The sequence below is a fragment of the Mobula hypostoma genome, chromosome 20 (genome assembly GCF_963921235.1).
Source record: "Mobula hypostoma chromosome 20, sMobHyp1.1, whole genome shotgun sequence".
NCBI classification, from domain to species: Eukaryota; Metazoa; Chordata; class Chondrichthyes; order Myliobatiformes; family Myliobatidae; genus Mobula; species Mobula hypostoma.
The window spans coordinates 19,032,997-19,053,309 of NC_086116.1; the positions used below are offsets into that span (position 1 = coordinate 19,032,997).

General features: G+C 40.3%; 1 protein-coding gene across 1 annotated transcript in view; it reads right to left on the reverse strand.

Moving 5' to 3' along the window:
* The window catches only part of LOC134359358 (copine-8), a 338,437-nt gene that overhangs the window by 70,584 nt on the left and 247,540 nt on the right, over positions 1 to 20,313 (reverse strand). The window contains exons 12-13 of the mRNA XM_063072488.1: positions 11,510 to 11,563; positions 4,056 to 4,117 (exon numbers count right to left, since the gene is read on the reverse strand). Of these exons, the coding sequence (XP_062928558.1) occupies positions 4,056 to 4,117; positions 11,510 to 11,563 (116 nt within the window). The remainder of the gene's footprint in view (positions 1 to 4,055; positions 4,118 to 11,509; positions 11,564 to 20,313) is intronic.

Consider the following 20,313-nt stretch of genomic DNA (forward strand, 5'->3'; position numbering starts at 1 on the left):
CACTCAGGTTGGAGGAACACCACCTTATATTCCGTCTGGGTAGCCTCCAACCTGATGGCATGAACATTGACTTCTCTAACTTCCGCTAATGCCCCACCTCCCCCTCGTACCCCATCCATTATTTATTTATATACACACTTTCTTTTTCGCTCTCTCCTTTTTCTCCTTCTGTCCCTCTCACTATACCTCTTGCCCATCCTCTGGGTTTCCCCCCCCTCCCCCTTTTCTTTCTCCCTGGGCCTTCTGTACCATGATCCTCTCATATCCCTTTTGCCAATCAACTGTCCAGCTCTTGGCTCCATCCCCCCCCCCCCTCCTGTCCTCTCCTATCATTTCGGATCTCCCCCTCCCCCTCCCACTTTCAAATCTCTTACTAGCTCTTCTTTCAGTTAGCCCTGACAAAGGGTCTCGGCCCGAAACGTCGACTGTACCTCTTCCTAGAGATGCTGCCTGGCCTGCTGCGTTCACCAGCAGCTTTGATGTGTGTTGCTTGAATTTCCAGCATCTGCAGAATTCCTCGTGCTGGAGGAACACTGTATCATTTCTTAATGCATGCATTTCTAAATGACAATAAACGAGGACTGCGTGTCCTGACAATCTAAAAATAAACAGCTGATTTCTTTATCAAACCAAGAGTCATTGTTTGAAATTCACAGACCAGCACAGAAACAGGCCCTTCAGCCCACAATGTAGAGCCGAACCAATTAAATTAGTAATTAAATGGACAACTAAACTAATCCTTTCTGCCGACATAATGTCCATATCCTTCCATTTCCTGCACATTCATGTGCCTATCTAATATCCTATTAAACGCTCCAACGGTCTCTGCCTATACCACAGTCCAGGCATTCACCACCCTCTGTGTAAAAAAAATTTGCCTTGTACATCTGCTTTGAACCTACCCACTCTCATGTCCTCTGTATAAGACACTTCAACCCTGAGAAAAGATACCAGCTGTCTACTCTGTCTATGCCTCTCATAATCTTAGAACCATAGAACACTACAGCACAGAAGCAGGCCTTTTGGCCTTCCTTGGCTGTGCCAAACCATTTTTTTGCCTAGTCCCACTGACCTGCACCCGGACCATATCCCCTCTCACCCATGTACCAGTCCACGTTTTTCTTAAATGTTAAAAGTGTGCCCACATTTACCACTTCATCTGCCAGCTCATTCCACACTCCCACCACTCTTACAAACCTTTATCAGATCATAAGTAACAATGCTTAAATTTTGGTCTCAGAAGAGATGTGACTTTCTTTTCCTATACACAAATAATACAAACTGCACATCTGCAAGATCAAAACTGTAACTTGCACTGTAGTCTTGGGAGCTGGTGTTGGGTTACTGAACCCAGAGGACATATGCTTGCTGTCTAAGAATGTAGCTGCAAGACACACAGATGGCCTTATTTTTGCCAGTTTTACTTCATGGGCATAATTTAAATCTTTCTCTTGTTCCACTCTGCATTTGTATTGTCACAGTTCCTGCTTCGTCTTCATTACACTGTTCTGTCCTTGTATACTCCTTCAGTTAATGTGAAAAATATCAATAAAAATATTTAAATTGCAGTGATACATTTGCATAAATTCATTGATTGAGGAGAACTCACATTATTAAATACAAGTTTCCATTCTCTCAGAATATAGTCTTCCTCCCCACCCTCCCCCCACCCGGTCCCCCACTGAGTGCATCTACTATCTGCTTGTTAAATCAGTTTCACTAGGTGCATAACTGCATACATTGGCTTCAACACACTGAAACAGGGTGGCTTTTAAAAGTGCAGTAAAGTTAACCACCAATGATTCTGGGCTCAGTTCAGCATGCTGTCTGCATTAGCATCATTCAGCAAAAGTGGATCACCATCACAATTCATGGCTAATTTTAGAGGTTATTCAATTTATCTCTCAATCCACTCAGCAAATGTTGTTGCTAAATCATTTCAATATTTCCTCAGAAAAATATTTTCAATTGCAACAATCTCTTTCCAGTGGGTAAGTTAAATTAATTAATACAATTTCTTGAGCCACACAAATAGGCAAAATCTCTATATAATTGTTTAAAATGGCCTCTTCTCATTTTGCCAATGTTAAACATTAATTACATTAATTAAGGCATGATATTGCATTTTGGTTGACTGCTTTCTAGTGTGCAGTTAATTTGATCTGGGATAGAAATGTACAGTTCAGGGATATGAGACATACAATTTCAGTAGAAAATTTAATTTTCTGCAGTAGTATATTCTGAAATATTTCATATTTTTAATCCCGCTGTTATTTGGTTAATAAATATTTGAAGAATCCTCATTTCATTCAAATCCTTATGAATACTTCCAATTCAAGGAAATGCACAATTCTCTGCAATTATTTACTTTATCCACAATATTCAAATAATCTGATTTTGATTCCCTGAACAGGGCACACACTAGCTACAGGTCAGTCCACTGGTTATAACTGCAAACAGAAAATTTGAGTGGTTGATATGATGACTAGGGAGTAGTTTTGATACACTGCGTAAGCTGCAAACCATGCAACTGGAAGACCAGCCTATTGAATGTGGCATCTCTTCGCTGAATTTTATAGAACAATGTATTGGGCCCCCTCCTTCACGCTGAATACCACTTTGAAAGCTTTTTTATTTAGGTACAAACCTAAATGAAAAGAATCAAATATTAATGGGGTTGGATACTATGAATTAACTGTGCCCACAAAGAACTTTCTTTAACAAGCTATAGTTCAGAAATTCAACTGCATGAAAAGCTGCTACTACAATATAACATTCTGGATTAAAAGCCAAAAAAGACTTTCATTATATTTCCATATTTTTTTCTGATATGGAAATATTATTTTGTCCTGCCAGGTCTAAGGTGGCTCATTAAGCAAACCTATTGTCCCCTAATTTTCACTGTAACCTCGTCTCTTGCATTCCTATCAATTCTGCCCAGATTCTACCTCTGACCTACAACACTAGGACCAACTTACAATTATCCTATAACATATGTACCTTTCCATATGCTGGAAGAAACTGAGCACTCGAAGGAAACCAAATCAGTTTGAGGGATAACATGCAAATTCCACTTAGAGAGCGCCAGAGGTTAAGATTGAACCCCAGTCATTGTGCTCGTCATAGAAAACTACTCCAAATATTTAATTCCCTCATGCTCAACTGATTCAGTCCAAAACTGCTCAGAGTGTAACTGAGGATTTCATGGTATTACTGTGTCTCAGTTACCAACTGAACTAATAATAGGATGAAAATCAGGCTTTGCAATTAATATACTGAACGTATTCTACAGCTGTAGAATGATACAAAGCACTGATAATGTTTCTTCCATTCTGGTAGGGAAGTCACAGAGATCCAGAATGGCCAATAAAAGGTCCTAATGTGAGTAAATGGGATTAGTGCATAAAATCGGTAGAACGGATGGGATGAATGCAGGGTTGTATGAATTATACATTCTTTGATAATAAGTATATTTTTAATCATTTGAAAGGTCAAAGTGCCCTTTCTATGCTGTCTAAGTATAATTCCAGTTATCAAATCTGAAAACATATTATAGTCATCATTTTTATTGAATGGGACATATGAGCATTTTTACTGAGAAAAATTCATTCAATCATTGCAGATGATTTAAATTCAATCATTAATTGTTCAGCAAAATAATATTTTGAGTACAAGCATGTGATGTTGAATGGTGTTGATTTAGGACCAGATCCTCCTGATGTATACTAGAGTGACAAATTTCTTTAAAAACCTTAAACTCAAACTGCTGCAAGTGTGGAAGGTCTGCATAACATATGTAAATTTGAAGTTGGGTTTAAAGAAATTCACAGCTACATAGGACAGACTAACATAGCCATCAAACTTTTACTTTCTGTAGAATTGATTGGTTAGATTTATAGTTGCTTGACCCCTCCTTCCTGACGAATACTGACAATAATCTGACATTCATGGACTATCGTGATTTAAACATTAAACTGCTGCTTTAATTTAAGCTGTTTCACATTTAGGATGTGTGCGTTACACAAAATCTAAACAGAAAACATTTAAGTACTCACCCCCCTCTGATGTAATCAAGGAAAGTGCTCTCAGTTTCAACTACAAAGGAAAGCAATGTAACCTAGAGACAAAAAAATGAGATTCACGTTTTGCTTCAGAAGGAACTATTAAAATTCACACAGAAAACATCAGCAAAATCAATGAAGTATGGCAACAATTTAAGCAGGAAATTTTATATGCAGTTCTTAAATAATACAGAAACACTACAAAAGCATTCATTATAAAATTAATGCAGAGGATCAGAATCAGAATTAGCATCTGAATCAGAATCAGGTTTAATATCACCGGCATATGTCGTGAAATTTGTTAACTTTGTAGCAGCAGTACAATGATAATATTTTAAAAACTGAATTAAAAGTTATGTTAAATAAGTAGTGCAAAACAGAAATTTTTAAAAAGTAGTGACATAGTGTACATGGGCTCAACGTTAATTCAGAAATCAGATGGCAGAGAGGAAGAGGTGGTCCTCAACGGTGGGGGTCTTTAATGATGGGCGCCACCTTTTGGAGGCATCACTCCTTGAAGATGTCTCGGATACTGTATTCCTTATTTTACTCCTTCTATTCTAAGATGAGCTGTACGTGAAGTTGCTCATTAAACCAGAGTGCTCTTAAGGGGAGGGAGTTCTTAGTATAGTACTACAAATACCTGGAATTTACTTGGAATGCCAGATCAATACATTCACTACTGATATGCCCAAATCTAACCTAGACTCCATCTTGGTTAAGGTTAAACCCAGAAATGGAAGGCTCTACACAGAACTGCTGTCTTATGCTGTGGAAAATTTCAGGCCAAAATGTTGTACAGTATTCCATCTCTAATCAGGTTTAAACTGATCTGAAGCAGTATCATGAAGCAGGGAGTGATGCAGTGGGAACCATGTAACTGCATATCTGATTTTTTTAAAAATTAAATCAATGGAAAAGAAAGAGAAGGCGGCAGGAAACACAAAACCTACACTTAAATGATGCCTTTTATGACCTCAGGTCATTCTTAAAATGTTTTGTTGTCAGCTAAGCACTTCTAAGGTTAGTCACAGTACACAATATAAATAATGTGGCAGCCTACTATCAATTAACACTCATCCAGACAGAACCTTTGACAGTGCAAAGCTCCCTCCGTAGAGTAGAGCTACTAGGACTTGATGTTTCAATCCCTATGGTAAGTCGGCACTCTCGATGTTGGCAGTGGGTTTGGAGTGGTGACAAGGAGGGAGGGTAGGTACGTCACTGGGGTCATTAGGTGGGCACCCTCCTTCTTTGACGTTTCGTTGATAAGCCCACGACGTCTCCAGAGGGCTCAACGGTGCTACTGAAGTGTCAGCCTGAAATAAGTAGTTAAGTCTCTAGAAGAATATGTGACAGAGGGGTAACAATGAAGTAAAGCAGGAAAACCAGGTTAGGTGTTTAATTGACAAATGTAGGTCCCCTACAGACAGAAACAGGTGAATTGATTATGGGGAACAAGGACATGGCAGACCAATTGAATAACTACCTTGGTTCTGTCTTCACTAAGGAGGACATCAACAATCTTCCGGAAATAGTAGGGGACAGAAGGTCTAGTGAGATGGAGGAACTGAGGGAAATACACGTTAGTAGGGAAGTGGTGTTAGGTAAATTGAAGGGATTAAAGGCAGATAAATCCCCAGGGCCAGATGGTCTGCATCCCAGAGTGCTTAAGGAAGTAGCCCAAGAAATAGTGGATGCGTTAGTGATAATTTTTCAAAACTCTTTAGATTCTGGACTAGTTCCTGAGGATTGGAGGGTGGCTAATGTAACCCCACTTTTTAAAAAAGGAGGGAGAGAGAAACCGGGGAATTATAGACCGGTTAGCCTAACATCGGTGGTGGGGAAAATGCTAGAGTCAGTTATCAAAGATGTGATAACAGCACATTTGGAAAGCGGTGAAATCATCGGACAAAGTCAGCATGGATTTGTGAAAGGAAAATCATGTCTGACGAATCTCATAGAATTTTTTGAGGATGTAAATAGTAGAGTGGATAGGGGAGAACCAGTGGATGTGGTATATTTGGATTTTCAAAAGGCTTTTGACAAGGTCCCACACAGGAGATTAGTGTGCAAACTTAAAGTATACGGTATTGGGGGTAAGGTATTGATGTGGATAGAGAATTGGTTGGCAGACAAGAAGCAAGGAGTGGGAATAAACAGGACCTTTTCAGAATGGCAGGCAGTGACTAGTGGGGTACCGCAAGGCTCAGTGCTGGGACCCCAGTTGTTTACAATATATATTAATGACTTAGATGAGAGAATTAAATGCAGCATCTCCAAGTTTGTGGATGACACGAAGCTGGGCGGCAGTGTTAGCTGTGAGGAGGACGCTAAGAGGATGCAGGGTGACTTGGATAGGTTAGGTGAGTGGGCAAATTCATGGCAGATGCAATTTAATGTGGATAAATGTGAGGTTATCCACTTTGGTGGCAAAAACAGGAAAACAGATTATTATCTGAATGGTGGCCGATTAGGAAAAGGGGAGGTGCAACGAGACTTGGGTGTCATTATACACCAGTCATTGAACGTGGGCATGCAGGTACAGCAGGCGGTGAAAAAGGCGAATGGTATGCTGGCATTCATAGCAAGAGGATTCGAGTACAGGAGCAGAGAGGTACTACAGCAGTTGTACAAGGCCTTGGTGAGACCACACCTGGAGTATTGTGTGCAGTTTTGGTCCCCTAATCTGAGGAAAGACATTCGTGCCATAGAGGGAGTACAAAGAAGGTTCACCAGATTGATTCCTGGGATGGCAGGATGAAAGACTGGATCGACTAGGCTTATACTCATGGGAATTTAGAAGATTGAGGGGGATCTTATTGAAACGTATAAAATCCTAAAGGGATTGGACAGGCTAGATGCAGGAAGATTGTTCCCAATGTTGGGGAAGTCCAGAACGAGGGGGCACTGTTTGAGGATAAAGGGGAAGCCTTTTAGGACCGAGATTAGGAAAAACTTCTTCACACAGAGGGTGGTGAATCTGTGGAATTCTCTGCCACAGGAAACAGTTGAGGCCAGTCCATTGGCCATATTTAAGAGGGAGTTAGATATGGCCCTTGTGGCTAAAGGGATCAGGGGGTATGGAGGGAAGGCTGGTACAGGGTTCTGAGTTGGATGATCAGCCATGATCGTAGTGAATGGCGGTGCAGGCTCAAAGGGCCGAATGGCCTACTCCTGCACCTATTTTCTATGTTTCTATGTTTCAGATCACTCACAGTTTTTCAACATGTAGATAAAAAGGCTGAACATAATAAATATCTACGAATTTATCAAATAATGTACCAGTCAATAGTTTACAGGTAATCTGAATAATTTATAAAACATGGTAAAACCTTGCCTAGTTGTTGAAAATAGTAAATTTACAGAAATACATGCATCTGAAGAGCTGAAATGAAGAATGCAGCCAATAAGAAAAGAATCCAACAAATTTCACGGCTTATGTCAGTGATAATAAACACGATTCTTATTCTGATGCTGAGACTCCAATTGATTGGGCTTCATATACATAATTATTCAAAGATAATTCCCTTAAGAATTTAGTTTTCAATTATTCTCTTAAGACTCCAGAAAAATGTAGAAATAACTTATCTCTGTCCAAAAAGGCTAAATTCAGGGAAAATATCGTTTCAGCCATCCTTTCATGATGGATCATTAAAGTATTGATTAGCCTTGAAACATATTATTTTAACCATGCTTCCTTTTGAAAGGCTACATGTGTTCATTTACTCCTTTCCTGCCCCTGCTGGGTTTGTAGTCCTAATTAAACATCCACCTGAACACAATAGATATCCCTCACTATTAAAGATATTGATCAGGTAGTTATTTAGCATTAGTCAGTCTGGTTGACTGACAGTTCAGCATCAAAACATATCCTTCCAGCCAAGCACACCATTCCTAACTGAGTAACATATATAATTTTCACCACAATAAACACATTTCCCTCAAAAATATCTCAAACTTCAAATACATTAATGGCTTGTCCCTTTCCCTCACCACTATTATTTTGCACAATGACTGCCTGGTTATCACTTGACAAAGGCTGTTGTAACACACTCTGTGTAAATATATTTCATGCAAGCGAGGTGAAAACAGCAATTTCAAACGGCAATGATGCATCTCTGACTCGCACACATATAATTTATCCACAGGAGCTGCACATCAGCAACAGTCAAAGCTTAATTTAAATGTCAAACTCCATAACTCCATTGAAATTCAACACGGGTCACTGCAGAGTGCTAAGCTTCTGATGTCTTTTTGGATGGACTTCTGACTTTAAGGATGTGCCTTGTGGATAAAATTATTGATTTCTGCATTTCCTGTACTTCTTATCAAGACATACAGTACAGTGCAAAAGTCTTAGGCACATATATATAGCTAGGATGGCTAAGACTTTTACTCAGTACTGTATATTATGTCTTTCCAGTTACCAAATACCTCCAAGAGGTCTGCAACCTTGTCCTGGTTTGGAGGTTTGTGTGCCTCAATGACCCAGAAAGCTGTATTGGCTGGAGTCAGGGCTTTATGCTTTGGCTCTTGGTAGAGTCACCCATGCCAAACAGGTCAGGGGTAAAAGCCAGACTAAGAGACTAAGGCCAAACTCCAGGTTTGGGGGTTCAGCTCAGGGTTAACAACTCTGACTGGTCAAACAAAATCGCTTCGGAAACAGCAATGAAGAATCCTTCTACGTCTGAGTCACGCAGGACAGACAAAGATCGAGTCCCTTCATTATGTCCTAAATACCAGCAGGTGTAATGGGCAGCGAGTAAGTTACCAAATAACACAATACTACTGAGCTAATACAAAGCTAAGCACTCTTATTTCTGTTTCCCTGCCTCCTTCCTATCTTAACCAATATACAGTACTGTGCAAAAGTCTTAGGCACCCTAGCTATATATATGTGCCTAAGACTTTTACAGAGAACACAAACTCTGATTTTAAACCTCTGCTGCCTTGCGGCTATACCCTCCCATGTGAAAGGCTTCGGGAGTAAACCCTGAGGAAGAAATCCAGAGCCTCTCTGGCAACCTCTGCAACGACACTGATGCCAAGCTGTATCAGTGCTTGCCCTTCCCTTGGACTACTTAGTGATATGGAGAGGGGGAACCCGCAGTATTCCCGGAGAGGGGAATACTGCAGAACTAGTCAATTAGTCTGAGCTCAGAGGGAACCAAGGTACTCAAAGGCATCATCAGAGATGTTACATAGAACAAGGGGTGTCGTTAGGGAGCTCGAAACACCCACTGGAAAAGAAGATCATGTTTTTCTAACTTGACTGATTACTTTTGTATCGGTTTCTAATTCAATGACTAATGGAATTCAGCGTACATTATCTATGTGGACTTCCAGAAAAATTTTGTTCAGGTAAATCAGAGGAAATGACATTAAAAGACAAAATATTTCTCCTGTCCTTAAGAATTGCCAAATCAATTTTGTGACTGCATTGGAATTTGTTTGGAACTCAATTACTGTTAACAGACCTAGTTACATAGGAACAGATAGAACAATACTGCACAGGATCAGGTCCTTTGGCCCACAGCGTTGTGCTAAACTAATTAGGCTATTGACACCTAATCCCTTTTCTTGCATGCAATCCATATGCACGTGCTTTATCATATCTGCTTCTGCCTCCACCATCACCTCTGGCATCTATCATCTTTGGTGTAAAGAGCCCGTCCCATCCATCTCCTCTGAACTTACCCCTCCCCCCCCACACCTTACCTTAAATGTACACCATCGATGATTAGGCATTTCTACCCTTTACTCTGTTAAACCCTTTTTTTTTAGCCTCCATACCCTTCCAAAAATAGGGCAACTGGAATTGAATGCAATACTCCAGATGCAGCCTAACCATTGATTTATAAAGCTGCAACACCACTTTCTGACTCTTGTACATGGTGCCTCAACTAATCAAGGTAAGCATGCCATAGACAAAATGCTAGAAGAGCTCAGCAGGTCAGGCAGCATCTATAAAAAAGAATAAACAGTCAACATTTCGGCCGACGCCTGCTGAGTTTCTCCAGCATTTTATGTGTGTTACTCTGCATTTCTAGCATCTGCAGAATCTTGTGTTTAAGTATGCCATATGCCTTGTGGCCAAGTGGTTAAGGCACTGGACTAGCGACCTGAAGGTCGTGAGTTCGAGCCCCAGTCGAGGTAGCGTGTTGTGTCCTTGAGCAAGGCACATAATCACACAGTGCTCTGCGACGACACTGTTGACAAGCTGTATGGGTCCTAATGCCCTTCCCTTGGACAACATTGGTGTCGTGGAGAGGGGAGACTTGCAGCATGGGCTTCCATACAACCTTGCCCAGGCCTGCCCTGGAGAGTGAAGACTTTCCAGGTGCAGATCCATGGTCTCACAAGACTAACGGATGCCTTTATGCCTTTTTTAACCACCCCATTGACCTGTGAGCCCACTTTCAGAGATTTATGAACTTAGAACAAGATCCTTCTGTACAACAGAATGTGATCCTTTTTGGGAAATTACATTTCAGAAGTAAAAGCTTATTTTTTTAAGTGGACACATTTAATGATAAATGCAGTATAAGCAAACCTTAAAAGGAACCGAATTTATATCAGCAATGGAAGGAAGGAGATCTGGTTGTCAATTTCCCACAGATTGTAATAACCATTAAGCATGAATCAAAGTGTTTGTCAGTTTCCATTAACTAACCTCCTGCAATCACATACTGAAAAATTAGTATAGACACAGCTCATTTCTGACTTGTGTATGCAATAATTGAAAAATCATCGTCAGTTCCTCATGAAGGTTCTTCACCAGGAATTCAAAATTTGAATATTTACCCTTTGGTAAGATTCCCATTCAAGTAATCTACAGGCATAAAAGCATTTTATTAACTTCCTTGAAATAAACATTTTAGTAAGTCCTGGGTACTTCAACGCACAAACTTGTTTTGTTACTGCAAATGTAAATGAATGTGTTTTACAATGCTTTATTTTACAAAGAAAGTTGAGGTCATAAAGGAATTTATTATTAAAATAGCCAGTCTTAAGATTATGGTCCATAGATCAGAACTTCAGAGGATTTGACTTCACAAAGACTGTTTTCTGGAAGTCATGAATGTCATGATACTCAACAAATCAAATCTGGTGTTAAAAATGTTCCACTGCAGAAAGCAAGCAAGAATGAAGTTAAAATGGTGCAAGCATGAAATTTTAAAGAAGAAATTCAAATCAAGTTTGAAATTATTTTTCAAATGCACACACACTCATGCATTAACTCACAAACTGCATCAATATACTATACCTGCAGCAAAACACTTTAAATCAAGAGGCAAATATAAAATTATAAGTTAAAAGTTCAAAATATTATTCATAACAGAAGTGAAAATAATGTTAAAATAGTTATTCTGAAGTGACTTCAGTCAACTCAAACAGAGATAATTCAATAATCTCATGAATCCATTTAAAACACTAATACTTACTGTTCCAGAATTAATGTATTTTTTCTTTTTTGCTTTCTTCTTTGGATTTAGCACCTAGAAGAAATAAGTGCCAATTGCATTAGTTCATTAATTATCTCAATTAGAATGTTTATAAATGCAAAGGAGGATGTCCTAATTTTAGCATTCAAAACTAGTGAAGATTTTATCTATACTAAGTTAAACTGTATTAATCATAGATTAAAAATAATCTTATTTATAAGCTACAAACCCCATTTCCAGAAAAGTTGGGATATTTTTCAAAATGCAATAAAAACAAAAATCTGTGATATGTTAATTCACGTGAACCTTTATTTAAATTCAAAGTACAGAGAAAAGATTTTCAATAGTTTTACTGACCAACTTAATTGTATTTTGTAAACATACACAAATTTAGAATTTGATGGCTGCAACACACTCAACAAAAGTTGGGACAGAGTTAAAATAAGATTGAAAAGTGCACAGAATATTCAAGTAACACCAGTTTGGAAGACTCCACATTAAGCAGGCTAATTGATAGGAGGTGAGGTATCATGACTGGGTATAAAAGTAGCGTCCATCAAAGGTTCAGTCTTTGCAAGCAAGGATGGGTCGTGGCTCACCCCTTTGTGCCAAAATTCGTGAGAGAATTGTTAGTCAGTTCAAAAGGAACATTTCTCAATGCAAGATTGCAGAGAATTTAGGTCTTTCAACATCTACAGTACATAATATTGTGAAAAGATTCAGAGAATTCAGAGACATCTCAGTACGTAAAGGGCAAGGTCGGAAACCACTGTTGAATGCGCGTGATCTTCGAGCCCTCAGGCGGCACTGCCTAAGAAACCGTCATGCTATTGTGACAATTATAGCCACCTGGGCTCGGGAGTACTTCGGAAAACCATTGTCACTCAACACAGTCCGTCGCTGCATCCAGAAATGCAACTTGAAACTGTATTAAGCAAGGAGGAGGCCATACATCAACTCTATGCAGAAACGTCGCGAGTTCTCTGGGCCCGAGCTCATCTCAGATGGACCGGAAGACTGTGGAACCGTGTGCTGTGGTCAGATGAGTCCACATTTCAGCTAGTTTTTGGAAAAAACGGGCGTCGAGTTCTCCGTGCCAAAGATGAAAACGACCATCCAGATTGTTATCAGCGAAAGGTGCAAAAGCCAGCATCTGTGATGGTATAGGGGTGCATCAGTGCCCACGGCATGGGTGAGTTGCATGTATGTGAAGGTACCATTGACTTTGAGGCGTATATTAGGATTTTAGAGAGACATATGTTGCCATCAAGGCAACGTCTCTTCCCGGGACGTCCACGCTTATTTCAGCAGGACAGTGCCAGACCAGATTCTGCACGGGCTACAACAGCGTGGCTTTGTAGACACAGAGTGCGTGTGCTTGACTGGCCTACTGCCAGTCCAGATCTATCTCCTATTGAAAATGTATGGCGCATCACGAAGAGGAGAATCAGACAACGGAGATCACAGACTGTTGAGCAGCTGAAGTCTTATATCAAGCAAGAATGGAAAAAATTTCCAATTGCAAATCTACTACAATTAGTATCCTCAGTTCCAAAACTATTAAAAAGTGTTATTAAAAGGAAAGGTGATGCATGCCTCTGTCCCAACTTTTATTGAGTGTGTTGCAGCCATCAAATCCTGAACTTGTGTATGTTTACAAAATACAAATAAGTTGGTCAGTAAAACTATTGAAAATCTTTTCTTTGTACTTTTGTCAGTTAAATAAAGGTTCACGTGAATTAACATATCACAGATTTTTGTTTTTATTGCATTTTGGAAAATATCCCAACTTTTCTGAAAACGGGGTTTGTATTTTGTAACTCAATTTACTCAATTATTAATGGAGTTATAATACATTGAAACCACTTAAGTCATGCATATGCTCCCACTGATCAGCTTAGCAGGATATATCAGTGGTTACAAGACATGTGAGTGATTAGTCTTCCATCAACTGGGCTACAGTCCAACTTACACCAACTGGATCAGTAGTGGTTCAGTGGTTCAAAAATTGATCAGAAACTTCAAAGGCGCATGCAGTGCACTACGATTAATTTTCATCTTACATAGGTTTAACACTCTTAAAGAATGTAATCATACATTGTAGACTATTGGAAATTTCCAACTCAGAAGAACCAGTTTACGAACCAGATTAAATCTAATTGCTATATCAGTTCCTGTGGGCTGTTAAAAACTCTTGCAACGTGTAAGTACATTTGTCAATCACACAAGTATTTGTACGTACAAGTTGCTGACATAAGTAGCTTACTAAGTCTGAAAGTCATTCTTCACTCACATGAGGTCACGCATATGCTTCAGTGAATAAATGTGTTTTGTAACAGAATAATGCTAAGTCCCAGAAAATGTCTTATTGTGATGTTTAAGCGAAGTTACATGATGGAAGATAAAGTATCAAGCTAAAAGAAAAGACTTACACAAATGCAATGAAAAGTGGAAATCCAGCAGATAGGGAAAGCTATAAAAAGAACAATAAAGGTGTACAAAGAAAGTAACAAAACATGCAAGAACAGAATGTGAAAAATATACATATACATTACAAGGTATATCAATGCTAAATACAACACCTTTTTTTTAAAAGAGTAACTGAGTGGTAATGGGGAAATATGATCTACTGGATGAGATCACATCAAGTAAGGAGGAAAAGGTAGACTTGTTAAGTAAGTCATTATTCTCTGCAGAGAAAAATGGATTAAATACTAGAATATGCGTGGACCTAGGAATAAATCAATGAAAAGCTTAGAAAATTGAATAAAGTTTTTTAAAAATTGGAAATAAATGTGCTTAAAATAAACACATCCTCTCGTGTTTTCTGAACTGTGTTAAAAGAAATAGATGATGGGAATGTTAATGCATTTGAAAGTATTTTCTAAACATCTCAACACTGGATGTGAAAATTCCTAATGCCATTTTTTCATGTGAGAACAGAGGATGAAATCTGGCGACCACAACCTGTGAAACTATTAATTATGGAAAAGAAAACAGAGCAGGTAATCTCAGCTCTCAAAAGAGAGTTGAATTTGATTAAACCATGTTGTTAGAAAGAATAAGTTACCCTTTCATTGAACTTTGGAATTGCACACTCATACCCTCAAGGATGAGAATGGGAACAGAATGGTTATGGAACTATGTCTGTGTGAAGTTTTTAATGTTATTGCTAGCAATATGCATAAAACATCTGCCTTAACATTCCCATCCTACTACTAGATTCTTCGAGTTTCCGTATTGTTTATCCCTGCTCAATCCTTTTGCTACACAGCTGGGCTACAATGGAAATGTGCTTCTTGGTGTTTGTGGCTATTGACTCACTGTTGTGAAATTCCAATAATCTGGTACTCTCAGGACTTGGGTAATGCCCAACCAGCAGATTTTCCAGACTATTTAACATCAATAAACTTAGAATCCACTTTAAAAATACATTATGCAGTATTATAATAAATTTTCTGGTGAATCCAAAGGTTAAAGAAAGGTCAGAAATCTATCCTCTAGTGAGCTGAAAGGGAGCTTGTCAAACATGACAGGTAAGCCAGATGATAAACCATTGGGGATCTTTTCATACTTGAACCAGACAATGAATTACCAAAGTTTTGCTTAATTATAGTTTGCATCAACAGCACTGATTGCACTCTGAGCCCAAGCTCCACATAGCAGCCTCTAACTTCATGTCAACTTCAAACACTTATGATTGGCCCAATGGAGCTTGGCTCAATGTGCTCCTCTTCAAATGATACTGAAGATTATATCAAGAACAGACAAGCATTGTACAAGAATGAGGCTTTATGGTCTTGTTTCCCAGATGGAAATTTCAAACACTAAAGGGAATAGGGTTAAGTTGAGAGGGGAAAGTGGAAAACAGATTTAGAAAGCAAGTGTTTTTTTGAAACAGAATGGTAGGTGTCTGGCATATACTGTCAGGTGAAGTGGTGGAAGCAGATACGACAGCAACATTTAAGAGGTATTTAGACAGGCATGCAAACACAGACAGGGATATGGACCATGCGCAGGTAGAAGTGATTTGTTCGGTCTGGCATCATGATCAGCAGAGACACTGTATGCTGAAGGGTCTGTGTCTATGCTTTACCATTCTATATTCTGTGTTTTATGCAACAGAGAATGTGCAGACTCCCTACAGACAGTGCCAGAGGTGACGACTGAACCAGGATCATGGGCACTATAAGGCAGCAACTCTACTGGCTGCTTCACTGTGCTGTAAAGACAATCATCTTGTGCTCTGAATTGACAGCCACACATTCATTCTTAATTAACTAAAAAGTAAAGAAGTGAGGAATAAAAAGCATGAACAGAACCCAGAATATGCTACTTGGATATAATCATCATGAGCTGCATAATCGATCTGAAAAAATTGTTAAGGAACAAAATATATGATTGGAAAGAGAATTTACCTACAGTGAATCAAATTCCATTCACGACTGACTGAAAAGTGGGGTATCACACTAGTAACCAGTCCAAATGGAACTGGTAATTTTTTTTTGTCACGGTGCCATCAGAAAATTTCATGAGCAAAAGTTACTATCTTATCCAAAGGAAGTTTGTCCACGTCACACTGTAATCCAGCCACGCACAGCAAACCATATTATATTAATGAGAGGAGATGTGTCCCACAAATAGGAAAGAGCACATCTCAGATCACTATAATTAGCTACACACAATATAATGGAGCATAATCTGACTCTAGCTGATGGGTAAATTCATTTGGTCTCACGCCCTCATTGACAGCACCTTTGTTCTTCCCATCCCAACCCTATCATCACTACTTCCAGAAAACTAACTTCTCTCTTTCCCAATTCTGGTGAAGGATTTTTGACCTGAAACATTAACTCTTTCTGTAAATGGTGCCTGTTCTGTTGAGAATTATTTTCACACATTTAGCAGCATTGGTCTACTGACTCTTTTTGGATTTCTCTCAGTTCTCCCTTTTCATCTGTTGGATAGCTTATTGTCTATACTGGTGATGGTATGTTCAATGGTGATGGTATGTTCATCGCTAGCAGGTTTAGACTTACACAGATACTCGTATTATCAGGCAACGGATAAGGCTAACAGATAAGCCTTGGTAAGAGACTAGGATTTGAGAGAAACAGCCATACGTTACATAACACATGAAAACCAGATAAAATAAAAATAATTGAAAGTATATTTAGAGTATTGTTTATGTTTAAAGTGAGTGCATTTATTGTTTCATTTATTTTCTCTCCCACAAAGATTGGTCCTCCAGTCCACAAGTGCACCAGGATCTCTAACCAAATAGCCAGTCTGGGCTTACAGGGAGTTAAGCTTCTCTGGCTATTGCACTCTCTCCCTTCCCTGACTCCAGCAAGATGGCCATTACTTTGGACCCTCTCCTCCTGTCCCTGGCCTCACAGAATCACAACTAAGGCACCTATAAAATACAGCCATTTTTTTTTGGATCGGGACAGGAAGAGTGGCATGAGAGCTGAATTGTGAAGGAAGGCAGTTTTAAAAAAAACTTTGAGTACAAGAAGGACGAGACTGCGCAGGCGCGTGACATAGACAGGACAGTGCTGAGAGTTTAAAAAGGAGACCACCCTATACAGCAGGCAGTGGAGTGAGTGACAGCAGAGTGTAGGGCTTTGGCTCAACGGGCTTAGGTGGTAATGGGAAGATGCGTGAGCGAGGCACCAACTCTTTTTTTCCCCTTTGCAAATTGGCCTGGACAGACAGAGGAACAGCAGGGCTCACACAGCTAATGGTTTAAAAAAGTTTGTGTGTTTGGCGAGCTAAGTGGGTGAGTAAACTTATATTTCCTGTTTCATTCCTGTAGAATTAGGTAGCATGCCTGCAGGGTTCGTGCTTTATTCAGGGTGTCAGATGTGGGAATCCTGGGAAAACTCCAGCCTCCCTGATGGCTACATCTATGCCAGGTGCACCGAGATGCAGCTCCTCAGAGACCTTGTTGGGGAACTGGAGCTGCAGCTTGATGACCAACTGCTTATTAGAGAAAGTGTAGAGGTGATAGACAGGAGCTACAGGAAGGTAGTCATCCCTAGGCTACAGGGGTCAGAAAACTGGATGACTGTCAGGAGAGAGAAGGGAAATGCCCGGATAGTGGAGAGCACCCCTGTGGCTGCCCCCCTCAGCAACAAGTATCTCATTTTGGATGCTGTTGAGGGGGATGACCTGACAGGGGACGGCCCGGTGACCGGGTCTCCGGCACTGAGCCTGGCGCTGTTGTGCAGGAGGGAAGGAGGGAGAAGAAGAATGTGGTAGTTATAGGGGATTCCATAGTCAGGGGAACAGACAGGAGATTCTGTGAGCCTGATAGAGATACCCGCATGGTGTGTTGCCTCCCAGGTGCCAGGGTACAGGATGTCTCGGATTGGGTCCAGAATATTCTGAAGGGGGAGGGTGAGCAGCCAGTTGTCTTGGTACATGTTGCTACCAATGACATAGATAGGACAAAGGAGGAGGTCCTGAAGAGAGATTTCCGGGAGTTAGGAAGGAAGCTGAGAAGCAGGACCTCCAGGGTAGTAATCTCAGGATTGCTACCTGTGCCACGTGCTAGCAAGGGCAAGTATAGTAGGATCAGGCAGATGAATGTGTGGCTGAGAGACTGGTGCGGGGGCAGGGCTTCAGATTCTTGGATAATTGGGATCTCTTCTGGGGGAAGTATGAATTGTTCAAAAAGGACAGGTTACACCTGAACCCAAAGGGGACCAATATCCTGGCAGGAAGGTTTAATAGAGCTGTTAGGGAGGGTATAAACTAATTTGGCAGGGGGATGGGAACCGGAGTGATAGAGCAGAGGAGGGGGAAAGCAGAAATAAATCTAAGATAGTGAGCAGTAAAGATGTCAGGAAGGACAGGCAGATGACGGGGCAAATTTGCAGCCATTGGGATGAGTTGCAGTGCAATCAAAGCAAAAAGTACCAAATACTGGACTTAAGGTGTCATACTTAAATGCACGCAGCATAAGGAATAAGGTGCATGATCTTGTTGTACAGCTACAGATTGTCAAGTATGATATTGTGGCCATCACTGAGACATGGCTAAAGGATGCATGTCTCTGGGAGCTGAACGTCCAAGGATACACGGTGTATTGGAATGACAGGCAGGTAGGCAGAGGGGGAGGCGTGGCTTTATTGGTAAGAAATGATATTAAATCATTAGAAAGAGGTGACATAGGATTGGAAGGTGCAGAATCTTTAAGGGCTGAGCTAAGAAATTGCAGGGGTAAAAGGACCCTGATGGCAGTTATATACAGGCCTCCTAACAGCTGCAGTGATGTGGACTACAAATTACAACTGGAAATAGAAAAGGCTTGTCAGAAGGGCAGTGTTATGATAATTGCGGGGGGATTTTAACATGCGAGTGGATTGGGAAAATCAGGTCGGCACTGAATCTCCAGAGAGAGAATTTGTAGAATGTCTGCGAGGTGGCTTTTTAGAACAGCTTGTTGTTGAGCCCACTCAGGGATCGGCTGTACTGGATTGGGTATTGTGTAATGAACCGGAGGTGATTAGAGAGATTGAGGTGAAGGAACCCTTAGGAGGCAGTGATCATAACATGATTGAGTTCACTGTGAAATTTGAGAAAAAGAAGCCGAAATCCAATGTGTCGGTATTTCAGTAGAGTAAAGGAAATTACAGTGGCATGAGAGAGGAACTGGCCAGAATTGTCTGGAAAGGGACACTGGTGGGAAGGACGGCAGAGCAGCAGTGGCTGGAGTTTCTGCAAGAAGTGAGGAAGGTGCAAGACAGATATATTCCAAAAAAGAAGAAATTTTCGAATGGAAAAAGGATGCAACTGTTGCTGACAAGAAGTCAAAGCCAAAGTTAAAACAAAGGAGAGGGCATACAAGGAAGCAAAAATTAGTGGGAAGACAGGATTGGGAAGTTTTTAAAAGCTTACAAAAGGAAACTAAGAAGGTCATTAAGAGGGAAAAGATGAACCATGAAAAGAAGCTAGCAAATAATATCAAAGAGGATACTAAAAGCTTTATCAAGTATATAAAGAGTAAAAGACAATAGACAATAGGTGCAGGAGTCGGCTATTCGGCCCTTCGAGCCAGCACCGCCATTCACTGTAATCATGGCTGATCATACACAATCAGTACCACGTTCCTGCCTTCTCCCCATATCCCTCGACTCTGCAATCATTAACAGCTCTATCTCTTTCTTGAAAGCATCCAGAGAATTGGCCTCCACTGCCTTCTGAGGCAGAGCATTCCACAGATCCACAACTCTCTGGGTGAAAAAGTTCTTCCTCAACTCCTTTCTAAATGGCCTACCCCTTATTCTCAAATTGTGGCCTCTGGTTCTGGACTCCCCCAATATCAGGAACATGTTTCCTGCCTCTAGCGTGTCCAATCCCTTAATAATCTTAAATGTTTCAATCAGATCCCCTCTCATCCTTCTAAATTCCAGTGTATACAAGACAGGTGAGAGTAGATATAGGACCAATAGAAAATGATGCTGGAGAAATTGTAATGGGAGATAAGGAGATGGCGAAGGAACTGAACAAGTATTTTGCATCAGTCTTCACTGAGGAAGACATCGGCAGTATACCGGACACTCAAGGGTGGCAGGGAAGAGAAATGTGTACAGTCACAATTATGACAGAGAAAGTACTCAGGAAGCTGAATAGTCTAAGGGTAGATAAATCTCCCGGACCAGATGGAATGCACCCTCGTGTTCTGAAGGAAGTAGCTGTGGAGATTGCGGAGGCATTAGCAATGATCTTTCAAAAGTCAATAGATTCTGGCATGGTTCCGAAGGACTGGAAGATTGCAAATGTCACTCCGCTATTTA